Source organism: Physeter macrocephalus, chromosome 19, assembly GCF_002837175.3.
Source record: "Physeter macrocephalus isolate SW-GA chromosome 19, ASM283717v5, whole genome shotgun sequence".
NCBI lineage: Eukaryota > Metazoa > Chordata > Mammalia > Artiodactyla > Physeteridae > Physeter > Physeter macrocephalus.
In genome coordinates, this window is record NC_041232.1 from 72,104,222 (window position 1) to 72,117,449 (window position 13,228).

Below are 13,228 nucleotides of genomic sequence, written 5' to 3' on the forward strand. Positions count from 1 at the left end.
GAGGCCACAACAGTGAGAGGCCCGCGTACCGCAAAAAAAAAAAACAAAAAAAAAAAACTCCAAGACCTGCTAGAAAAAATTATTTAATTAGTATTTCATTTTTAATGATGTAAGTCCCTTAGAACATACTTCTGACAGTTTTTATTGTGAAATTAGTTGCTCAACATGAATCTCAGACCTTGACAGTAATCTACATCCAATTATATGTTCCCTCTCTCTCTTTCCTTGCCCCCCTTACATAGTAACCATCATTCTAAATATTGTTTATCATTCCCTTGATTTGCTTCTTACATAGTTTTAACTGAGTTTATATTATGTCTGCAAGAAGTATGTATATTTTAATTTTAGTTGTTTTTAACTTTATCAAAAGATATTATGCTGTGTATTTGGGACTTGAAGTTTTTCAGTTAATGTTATATTGCTAAGAGTAATCCATATTGTTGCATGACTGTGGTTCATTCATTTTGACTGTATGATAATATTCTACTGTGCAAACATACTAGTTTTTTCAGCTGCTCTCCTGTTGAGCATTTGAGTTACATCCCAGTTTTTGCTATCGTGAACAGTACCGTTGTAACAATCTCTTACATGTCTCCTGGAGTATGTATGCAAGAGTTTCTTTGGGGTATAAATCTAGTATTTGGAATTACTGGATCGTGGGGTATGTCAGTATTCAATTTTAAGAAATAATGCCAAACCGTTTTGCAAAGTGGTTGCACCAGTCTACACTTACCCTCTTCCCCGTAATGTACAAGAGGTAGTGTAAATCCGCACTCTCTTCATCACTGCATATGTCAGACTTTTTTGCCAATCAGATGTGTTAAATACTATCTCATTGTGGTTTTGATTTGGGTTTCCCTGATTGTTAGTGATATTGCACATGTTTTTAATGGCAATACCTATGTCTTCTTATGTGAAAATCTGCTCGTGTCCTTGGTCCATTTTTCTATTGTGGTGTTTTTGCTTTTCTTACTGATTTAGAGGAATTCTGATATGTTTTTTGTTGTTCTTGTTTTGTTTTGTTTTTTTTTAACATCTTTATTGGAGTATAATTGCTTTACAATGGTGTGTTAGTTTCTGCTGTATAACAAAGTGAATCAGCTATACATATACATATGTTCCCATATCTCTTCCCTCTTGCGTCTCCCTCCCTCCCACCCCTCTAGGTGGTCACAGAGCACCGAGCTGATCTCCCTGTGCCATGCGGCTGCTTCCCACTAGCTATCCACCCTACGTTTGGTAGTGTATATATGTCCATGCCACTCTCTCACTTCGTCACAGCTTACCCTTCTAGAGGAATTCTGATATGTTCTTGATGTCGCACTAGCTAGGACCTCTGAGACATTCCTGAATAAAAGTAGTAGTGGTAGACATTCTTGCCTCATTTCTGATTTTAAACGGAATGCTTCTAATATTTTCACGTTTAGAATCAATGAATTTAAATCCAACGTGATAATCTTTTTCCTTCAACTAGAAAATTTAGTTCAACTACATTTACCGTAGGCTTTTCGTATCTGTTTTAACCATTTAATTTTTTATTTGGCTCATTCTTCCTTTTTCATCTTTTAAAAACTTGATTTCTATATCTTCTCTCCCACAACAATATAATTTTATATATGCTCACGACCCTTAGGCTCCCCCCCGAACCCCCAATATGTTGATATAACTTAGTTCTCAATTGTTTGATATATTCCTCCCTCCCATTCTGTGTGTGTGTGTGTGTGTGTGTGTGTGTGTGTTTATATAATAATCATATATATAAAATCACACTCTCTCTCTCTCTGACCTTACTATTGGTGAAAGAAAAACATTTGGAATCTCTTTGTGAGCAAAAGGGATAAAGTCTTAGAGTTTTATGTCTGTTTTTCCCAGATAAGTAACTACTTTCCCAAGACAGATATTAATTTATTTTTATTAATATATACAGAAATGGGATAAATTTATTGTAATGTATTCATACAAAAGAATATCTGGTTTTATAAATTGAGATTTTTTAATATTCATAAGTCTAAATCATGTTGAATGAAAATAGTATTACAAAAATATGTGTATAACATTTTTGTTAAGTACAAAATCTAAAACGTTGGCACATACTATTTATCAATATCTACATGAGTGAAAATTAAAATATGCATAAGAATATACAGAGTACTTTGGTTACTTTGAGTTGGGGGAGGACAGTGATGGTGCTTTAACATATTGGTAGTTTCAACACATATTTCCTTTTTTAAAAATAAATCTTAGGTAAAGACAGCATGATATTTTAACTTGCTAATAGCTGTGTCATCATTTATTATGAGAATTTATTTGTTTATCATGTTGAGAATGGATTTCTCAACAGAGTATAGACATAAGATTATGACTGACCATACAGTAAAGAAATATACTTTCAGCTCTTTGTGAATTTCAAGGCTTAAAATATTGGGGATTCATTAATAGAATTATAGAAGTTAAAAGCTAGAAAGGGGCCTTTAGAAGTGAGCTGGTCCAGTATTTTTACCTGTTTGCTCACTGCTATATCCCTAGCACCTGGAACCACGCCTGGCACATAGTAGGTGCTTGGTAAATATCTGTTGAGTGAATAAGTGATATTGAGGATATAGCATGATTTGTAGGAGAGTTCTTGGTCTAAATGAAAGGATGTGGTCTTAAAACTAATATTCACTTCTTATCTTTAGATATGGGTAAATGTCACCTTACCAAAGGCAAACAGGCTCTAGAGATTCGAAGTAGCTTATCTGAAAAGAGAGCACTTACTGACCCGATACAGGGAACAGCACATTCTGCAGAATCTCTGGTGCGGAATCTCCAGTGGGCCAAGGCACATGGTACAGTAAAGTCTATTTTCTATGACCTGTTTCCATAATATGTTTATATAAAATCATAAAGTGTTTTTCCTTCTGAATATACAGCTTTCCTCCGAATTTTGTAAGGAAAATATTTTAGCCTAGTGAGTAAACCCAAGACTAAGCAAAGGTTTCAGTTATAGATATTAACGCTGATTTATTTGATGTTGGAAATATTAAATTAACCCATTATTTTCACCTTTGGTAAAATTAAAATGATCATTCTTAAATTCTATCTTTAAAACTATTTTCAATTTGTCTAATATACAATCCCTTAGATTCTCCTATATTGTGAGATGTTGAAGTGTGCCATTTCAAAAATCAGACAGGCCCCTACTTGATAAACATGTTATCTGTAAAATGGGGACAAGAAGTAGTGCTTACTTGATAGGGTTGTTGATATTGGATGAAATCACATGTAAAGACACAAATGGGATGGTCAGCAAATACTGAATGCTTATAAATATTACTGAGCATAACTGAGCATTGTCTCCTGGACATTTGAATCTGTGGGTTGGTGAGCAAGAGAAAGAAGGTGAGGCAGAAATCACCTGCAACTTAATCACCTCTGGTAATTCTATGTGATTTAGTGAAAAAGTAAGTTTAAATTGTTGGCTGAAATAATGGTTGGTTGAATCTTCTGTGAATCCCAAATATCTATGCTGTGGATACATTATTAAGTGATAACTGAAAATTAATTGTATTTGTTGAACTCCTATATAATGTCTTTTTTTTCATAACAGTCTGTTCTCTAAGATATATTTTTGGTAAATTAACACATTGAAGCACATTAAAATGCAAAATGCCATAAATATATTATCTTGGCATTCCAGATAACTGGATAAGTAGTTAAAATTCTTTTTCTTTAAAAAAGCTCTAAAACAACAACAAAAATCACAGTTAAGAGCAACCGTAAAAAAAACCTTCCATAAAAAGAAATTAAAAGGTTAGATAGGGACTTTCCTGGTGGCGCAGTGGTTAAGAATCCGCCTGCCAATGCAGGGGACACAGGTTCGAGCCCTGGTCCAGGAAGATCCCACATGCCGCGGAGCAACTAAGCTCGTGTGCCACACCTACTGAGGCCCACGGCGCCTGGAGCCCGTGCTCCACAACAAAGAGAAGCCACTGCGACGAGAAGCCCACGCACCGCAACGAAGAGTAGCCCCACTTGCCGCAACTAGAGAAAGCCCGTGCGCAGCAACGAAGACCCAACGCAGCCAAAAATAAATAAGTAAATTCATTAAAAAAAAAAAAGTAGCAGAATTGTTAAAGATGAAGCATAATGTCACTGAGTAGTTTATTTAAAACTATTTTCATGAAGAGTAAGGAAACAGTGAAAATACATCTACAATTGTATGTATACTTTTGATTACCACTATAAAAATTATGTATGCAGAGGGACAAGAGCTGTAAGAAAATAGAAAACAAAAGATACTTGCTTGACCAGTAGAATATTGCACTCTTTTAAGTGTGTGTGTGTGCGTGTCTTTAAACAATGTTAGTTATATAACATTTTTAAGCAGCAAAAATAGCTCTAATTGTATCTTGCCTCATAAAGAATATTTGTTTGCCACTTAACATCAGAAAACTTACGAAGCATTCTTTAAATATTTATAAATTGTTTTTTCAGAACTTCCAGAAAGTATGTGTCTTAAATTTCAATGTGGTGTTCAGATTCAATTAGGATTTGCAGCCGAGTTTTCCAACGTCATGATAATCTATACAAGTATAGTCCACAAACCACCTGATATATTAATGTGCGATGCCTATGTTACCGATTTTCCACTTGTAAGTCTTTTCCTTCTATTTAAAATATAATGATATATCCTCACTAAGTTTTTGAAAACTTAAAAGTTGATAAATGTAAAGGAAATATATATATATTACACTTATAAAAATATTTGCATTTCAATCATGATAGTCGTAATATTTAAAAACTAATTGCCAAAATACCTTAAATATGTTAAGTTTAGGAATGTCTGAAGTTCACCCAGAAAAGAAGGCTTTAATTTCCCTTACCCTAAATAGGATATCAAATATGAAGGAATAAAATGTGCTATACACATGTCCAGAATAACTTCCTTTTAAAAACGTTTCCAAAAACGTTTGCAGAAAAGTTACTACAACAGTGTAAGTCGTATTTGTCAAGCTATAGTAGTATATTGGAAGAATAGAAACCTAGTTCTTTCCAAAACATTTATTTCGTATTGGCCTAAGGAAGCCACTAAACAATATCCCCCTTTCCTACATAGTTGTAGTAAATTGAGACGTAAGCACGGAGTAAGGCAGACAATCCAGAACATCTCCTTTGCTTCTGATAAAGCCTTCACGGAGGACATTTGCTCAGTGTGACCCCCAGAATTAGACGGGTCTGTGCACCAGTCCCGGCAGCTCTGGACCAGGGTTGGCCCCCGGGCACTGGGCAGGCGGAGCCTGAGGGCTGCTCTCTGTAGAGTCACAGAGTAGATCCCCTGCTCTTGACAGCCGTTGCCTCTAAAAAAAAAAGGGGGGGAAGCTGCCTTTGGCATGTCTACTTATTCCTCGTAAACATACAAATCACATAAATCCCCCTGCACCTTCCCAAAAGTGATGAATAAGGAAGGAGAGGATCCAGGAATCAAACGCTAATGGGGCTCGAACTTAAAAGGAAACTTGAGGACACTTAGAAGTGTTTGTAGGAATAGTTTGACAGTAACTGTCCTTTCAGAGCTAACTTCTTAAGTGTATCTGTGAGGAATTTAGAATTTACTCTAGAATGTTATTTTCATTGTATCTCTAGCCCTAGGTAAGGGATTATCTACTCTGACCACAGTTCATCAGAGAGCAGTACCTGTTAAGATGTTTTATGGTCAGATGATGTTGTGACTTCCATTGATTTCATTAATAACATTTGCTGATTTTCACAGGACCTAGATATTGATCCAAAAGATGCAAATAAAGGGACGCCCGAAGAAACTGGCAGCTATTTAGTATCAAAGGATCTCCCCAAGCATTGCCTCTATACTAGACTCAGCTCACTGCAAAAATTAAAGGTTGTTACTTTTCCTGTCTATAACTACTAAGGGAAAACTTTATGAAAGTGAAAATGCATTTTTGCCTGTGAACCTTGAATTGGTCCATAGATGTGCTGCTGCTTTGCGTATTAAGTTGAAGTAGAGCGAACGGCTGGCTGTGCAGCAAGTCTCAGTGACCTTTTTTGCGTGTTGTGTTCTGTCCCTGATAATGGCCTGAGGATCTGTGTGTGAGAATGCAAGTAATTACCCTCCACAGTGTTAAAGCGTTAGAGACAAAAAGCATAGTCTACTCGTAAATATCTTAGCATTTTCATTTAAGCATTTCCTATTTCTGACTTTCTACAAAACGTAACAAATTAGACTTGGAATTTATTTTGATCTCTTTTCATCTCTCGTTGACCTTAAATCAGAAACTACATGGTACGTGGTCTATAGGGTTGAGCTTTCTAATAGAACCAAATTCTTGCCAAACTGAATTTTTATTTATAGCCAAAACTTGGGGAATGAAGTGAGCACTATTGACAGTCATGCGAGGACAGTCATAAACCTTCTGTCGCCCCGTTCATGGCTAATCTACTTACACTCTCCTTGTATCTTTGAACTTCTGTCCGTTATCTGATTCAATTATACTTCTCCACCTATGATTGTGATTATTCTGTAGTATTTTTTAAACAGCTAAACAAAATTTTGACCTAGATGTAAAGCCAGTTATTGTTTCATTAAAAGATCATTCCCCATCTCCAGTAATAGGGAAAGATAGTTTCCCAAGCCCCACTGCTTGGAAAATACCTTTTCCCTGTTCATCAGGAATACAACACCAGATCTCTATGATTTTGACTATACTAATTCAGAGTACTGAATGAGGGAAAAGGAAGCTAATTCTAGCCGGCCTTTCTTAGTATAGGGAAGGTGTAAAGGATACCTTGAGGGTCTGGAACCTGGGAAACAGGAGTGAGACTGGGTTTTTGTTGTTTTGGGGTTTGTCTGTATGTATGTGTGTGAATGAGAGTCTAAGATTGATATAGTTTCAGGGTTGATGAAGATGACAGACCTTTCCTTTTCCTTTTCAGGAACATCTAGTCTTCACAGTGTGTTTATCGTATCAGTACTCAGGATTGGAAGATACCGTAGAGGAAAAACAGGAAGTGAATGTCGGAAAACCTCTCATTGCTAAACTAGACATTCACCGAGGCTCCGGACGGAAGACTTGCTTCCAAACTTGTGTTATGTGTAACAGCCCTTACCAGAGCTCAACAGCCTTGTCCGTGGGAGCTGGCCATTATCGTTCATCTCAAGACTCATTCTGTGGTGTTTACCATTCACATCTTAGTAACTCAAGTAATGTGATGCCGTCAGATAGTTGTCGTTGCAGCCGGACTGCAGATGCATTTATTTCAAGTCATCATACCCACCATTATTCATGTCAGTTTGGCAGAAGCAATGTGCCAGTAGAGACAACTGATGAAATACCATTCAGTTTCTCTGATGGGCTCAGAATTTCTGAAAAGTGACCTTTTTGTTTTTGAAAGTTATCCTAATTAATAGATGTCTCATCCAACAGCACTTAACATAAAGTGAGGTACTGGGGAAAAGCAAATACATATACATGTGGAAAGAAAAAATTAGTAACAGCTGTTTCATGGCAAACTCAGGACTTTGAGATGCTGGAATTATATTATTTAACTACGGACTTCCTCTTTTAAGAGTCTGTGAATTGGTTGGTTTGTTCTGTAAGTATGAAGTACGGATGTGTATATGTTTATGTGTATATAACAAAAATGTTTTCATTTTGACCACTCTGAAGTAAGAACAGTGGGAATGGCATTACTGTAGAATAAGTCATTGTATTTTTAGAGCCAGAAAATGTACCGTGGTGATCATCAGGCTTAACTTAATTTTATCAGTGGGAGAAACAGATTGAGGCATCTTGTTTAAGTTAGAGCTGAGACCTCCAGGCCTCTATTCCAGTGTTTATTCCACTACACACTGCCTTCCTGACAGGTTCTGAGACAGGTAGTATTTTGGTAGATAGATTTAAAGATATATAAATATGGATATCTGTATATAATCTAGAAATGTATGAACTTTAGTTTGTGATTATAGGACTTTGCTGCAAATGCCAGTTAAGAGGTTTGTATATCAATCTTATGTATAACAGGCTGAAATTTCTTAAGGTCATGAAAGCACGTGAGAAGTGACAAGATGTTTGTCTATGTTAAAGCCCTAGACAGCAGGATAATTTTGCTACTGGATGACCTTGGTAGCTGTTTACCCGAATCTTACAAATATTGGACATGTCTTCCTTAATAAGGTGTATTTTCTCATTTTACTGGCCTTAGGAGACAGTCACCTTTGGTTCTACCTAAAAACAAGTTTAAAAATCAACTGGCAATAAAAAGGTTGAATTAGTAATTTTAAAACATCCCACAAAGAAAATCCCAGGCCCAGATGTCTTCACTGCTGTATTCTACCAGACATTTTTTAAAGAAGTAGCACCAATCCTTTGCAAACTTTTTCCAAAAATAGGAGAACACTTCCCAACTCAATCTTTTGAGGCCAGTATTACCCTAATACAAAACCAAAGTCATTGCAAGAAAACTACAGAGCAATATCTGACTATAGACACAAAAAATCATCAACAAAATACTAGCAAAATATAAAAAGGGTCATACAACATGACCAAGTGAAATTTATCACAGGGATGCAAGGTTGGTTTAACATCCAAAATTAAACATAATGTGTAAATTAGCTCGTTATTCACAATAGTTATATTCTATAATGTCACTATGAATACTGAATTAGCGAATACAGAGCCATTGCCTCTAGGGGAAATGTGTGTGTTTTACACATATACATATCTCAAATAGACTGTAACCTTAAATCCTAGAAACAATTTATCCTAGTAGAGTCTATTTATTTTATAAGAGACAAAATGAGGTTCAGAAGTATTAAGTGACTTGCCTGAAGCCACCCAACTAATGGGCCAGACTTGGGATTCAGACCCATCCAACTGGCCCCAGAGCCAGAGCTTCTTGCACTATACTGCCTTTTCCCATGCCTTCTCCATCCTCTGGTCATCTCTGCAGGAGAGCTGAAACAAGAAGGCAAAGCATTGCCTTGTTTGACCTCAGCTGAGAACATGCACCTCAGGGAACTCAGTTTTTTTCACCAGTCTGCACATGTCCATGAATGGTCATAAAAGTGCTGCAAGTATTGACTTTAGGGTTATAAATAAATTTTAAATAAGTAAATTGGCAAATTTACACAGAATCATGAATGAGGATCATGTTCCTAAAGATCAAAATTACCACATTGTCTTGTCTTAATGTATACAGAAAAAGCATTTGACAAAATTCAGCACCCTTTCATGATAAAAATACTCAAGAAACTAGAAATAAAAGGGGAACATCCTCAGGATGATAAAGGGCATCTACCAAAAAACCACACCTACTTAAACATCATACTTAATGGCGACAGACTGAATACTGACTGCTTTCCCCCTAAGATCAGAAATAAGACAAGGATTTTCATTCTCACCACTTCTATTCAACACTGTACTTGAGGCACTAGCCAGGGCAATTAGGCAAGAAAAAGAAAGGGCAACCATGTTGGAAAAGAAGTAAGACTATATGTATTCAGAGATGACATGATCTTGTTGTATATAGAAAATTGTAAGGAATTCATTTCAAAACTAATGAGTTCAACAGGTTGCAGGATAGATACAAAGATCACCATACAAAAATCAGTTTTATTTCTATACTAGCAATTGACATTCTAAAATTGAGATTTTTTTTTTACTCCTATTTATAATAGCATTAGATGAACAAAACTACAGAACATTGTTGAAAGAAATTAAGATGTAAATAAATGGAAAGACATCTTTGTTGGTGGATTGGAAGACTTAATACTGTTTAGATGGCAGTGCTCCCCAAATTGGTCTACAGATTCAATGCAATTCCCATCAAAATTCCAGCTGGCTTTTTTGTAGAAATTGATAAGCTGATAAAATTCACATGGAAATGCAAGAAACCCACAATACCCAAAACAATCTTCAAAGAGCACAAAGTGGGAAGATTCACACTTAACCAATTTTAAAACCAATTTTAAAACAAAGCTATAGTAATCAAAACAGGATAGACATTACAAAGGAATATAAAATATAACAGTCCAGAAATAAACCCATACATTTTATGATCAATTGATATTTGGTAAGGGTGCCAATACCATTCAGTGAGGAAGAGTAGTCTTTTCAACAAATGATCCAAGGACAACTGGATAGCCACATGCTATCCAGTGGCTATCCCTGGATAGCCACTTATGGTATAAGGAAGGCTATGCCTTCCTTATACCACACACAAATTTTAACTCAAAATGGATCATACACCTAAATAAGAGCTAAAACTATAAAACTCTTACAGGAAAACATAGAAGTAAATCTTTGTGACCTTGGGCTAACCAACAGCTTCTTAGATACAGCACCAAAAGTACAAACAAAGGAAAAAAAATAAATTGGACTTAATCAAAATGAACTTTTGTGCTTTAAAGGACACCATCAAGAAAGTAAAAAGATAACCCACAGAATGAGAGAAAATTTTTGAAAATCACATCTGATAAGGGGTTTGTATCCGGAATATATAAAGAACCCATAACTCATAATAATGAGCCTTTTATATGCTAGTGCTTAATTATGGTTTCTGTGGAGCAGTAACAATGGACTTTCTGTGATGATAGAAATCTTGTATATCTTCATTCTCCAATATGATACCTTCTAGTCCCACGTGGTCATTGAGGAGTTGCAATATAGCTGGTGTGAGGAACTTTTTTTTTTAATTTTGGTTTTAATTTAAATAGCTACATATAGCTAGGGGCTTCCATATTCAACTGCGCAGCTGTAGAGAATGGGGCTAGAAGTTAGGCAGGGTAAAGGGACTTTTTGCCTTTCACTTTATATTTTTCTGTATATTTGAATTTTTAAACCAAGCGTGTATTTATAATTTTAAAACATTAAAAAAATAAGAATGGTACATTTTTTTCATCTTTTCCATCAGCCATGCTTTTATTTTACTTAAATCTCTCACACCAATTGCTTTGTAATATTAGCATAGGATTTTTTTTTATATACATCAGTGGAATTTAGGAAAGGTAACCTATCTATACCAATGACAATGTGAGGAAGAGATTAGGATAGTAAAGGCTCACTAAATCCAAAGCTAATACTTGATTCTGGAGGAGGTATTTTCCGGAAAGTAACTTTAAAAATTATGAAAATTATAAGTTACATGTTTTCTAATAAAAGAAAAATCAAACCTCAATACATGGGATCATTTGAATGTAAAACATTAAAGTGTTGTTCATCCAGAGGTGAACGGGTAAATAGAGGTATAGCCTTAGGAAAGAAAGTCTTTAAAGAATACTGAAAAGGGGCATTTAGACCTTTTGTTTTTCCTTGATCTCCAAATCTAACTTGCACATGAAGCAACAATGAAGTGGTCTCAGTAATCACAATTTTTTTCAACTCGTCAAACTCAAGAAATTCAATTATGTATCCATAGCTCAGATAACTGATATATTGACACATAGATCTGCACAAGTTCAGTGTCAGGATGAGATCTGATTTTTTTTTTTTTTAAGGCCCAATAAATTTTAAGTTGTTTCCTGTTGTTTAAACGTTCCCCTGGTATTTGTATGCTGTTGCTTTCAGCTACCAACTGTTGCCAAAAACTCAGGACTTACACATTACTTTCATGTATTTCAACCTGTTTTTCTAGCTTAACATTGTGAATTTTATCCAGGCTCAACCACAATAAGTTTTCAATACTTGCCCTTAAATTATATATTTCTCATATTGATAAACTGTTAGTAAAGAAAAATATACCCAGAAATAACGTTTGTATAAACGTAATTTTTTTTTTCTGTTTGACAGCATTAAAAGTATTTCAGCAGACACAAAGTTTGGCTTTACTAAAGTCTGAGTCCGCTCCAAGTGGTGTGACTTAAAGTGTGTTATTTATCTTGTGTATGCTTTTTTCTATTTCTTTATCTGTAAAATAGGGATGATGATATAATATCATAGGGCTTATAATACTTTACAGGGTTGGCAATACTCAAGAAATTCCTGTAAAGTGCCAGCTTTTTGAAAAGGATCATCATTCTCCAAATCTGGCATTCTCAAAATCATACCAGTCCCTACACAGGGCGTAGTATTTGTCATTAAGGTACTTCCTACGATGCACTTTTCATAGTGTTGGCAATGCATATTGGCTTCTAAAGTAAGTTGCAATTGAATTTTGTTCACTCCAAATTCACTTTTCAAAAAGCATGGAAATTGAACGTCCCCAGCAGTTAATGTTACATAAAGTATTTTACACACAAAAACAATTTGATTAGCAGTGTTTCTAATTGGTGGGATTATTTGTCTTTGCTTACCTGTATTTTCCAGTTTTTATACAGAGAACAACTATAGTTTTAAAACATATTGTTCAATATTCTGAGCATCAATAAACGTTTTTGAACACAATTTTTCATAAATGCAATCAAGTTTAAAAATGCAAAGGGTCTCATAGGGTTTTTTTTTTGTAAATTTATCTAGTTAGTTTTCGCTGCATTGGGTCTTCATTGCTGCACACGGGCTTTCTCTAGTTGCGGCGAGCAGGGGCTACTCTTTGTTGTGCGTGCGCGGGCTTCTCATTGCGGTGGCTTCTCTTGTTGCAGAGCACAGGCTCTAAGTGCTCGGGCTTCAGTAGTTGTGGCACATGGGCTCAGTAGTTGTGGCTCGCGGGCTTTAGAGCACAGGCTCAGTAGTTGTGGCACGTGGACTTAGTTGCTGTGCAGCATGTGGAATCTTCCTGGACCAGGGCTCGAACCTGTGTCCCCTGCACTGGCAGGCATATTCTTAACCACTGCGCCACCAGGGAATTTCTCTCATGTGGTTTTTGATGTCATGAGTAATTCATACATACGTGCTTTTTTAAATTTTAAAATTGAGATGTTTCCAAACTCAAGAGAGAAGTTGCAAAACTAATACAAAGAATTCCCATATTCCCATCACCCTGATTCTCTAAATACTGACATTTTCCCATATTGTATCATTTTGTCTCAAATGTATATGTTTGTATGTATATCTGTATACATATATGTATGACATTTTTTCCTGAGCTGTTCAGAAGTAACCCTTTAGCCCCTAAGTAAATACTTAGGTGTGTATTGCCTAAAAACAAGAACATTTTTGGTAACCACACTGTCAAGATGACACTTAGGATTCCAGAACCTCCCTCTGCTGTGGCCTGACCGCCAGGAACCGAGGGCTTATCTTGTTTGCCTCCCTTCCCTCAGGGATCACCGTCCTGTGCTCCTTGTCCAGTATCTAAA

The 13,228-nt window shown here is 35.9% G+C and overlaps 1 protein-coding gene across 1 annotated transcript in view; it reads left to right on the plus strand.

Annotated features, from left to right (window-relative positions):
• Positions 1-12,345, plus strand: part of MALT1 (MALT1 paracaspase) — a 64,304-nt gene extending 51,959 nt beyond the window's left edge. Inside the window, exons 14-17 of the mRNA XM_024132245.3 lie at positions 2,679-2,828; positions 4,477-4,634; positions 5,753-5,878; positions 6,931-12,345. Of these exons, the coding sequence (XP_023988013.1) occupies positions 2,679-2,828; positions 4,477-4,634; positions 5,753-5,878; positions 6,931-7,371 (875 nt within the window). The 3' untranslated portion in view covers positions 7,372-12,345. The remainder of the gene's footprint in view (positions 1-2,678; positions 2,829-4,476; positions 4,635-5,752; positions 5,879-6,930) is intronic.
• Positions 12,346-13,228: the final 883 nt, after the last annotated feature.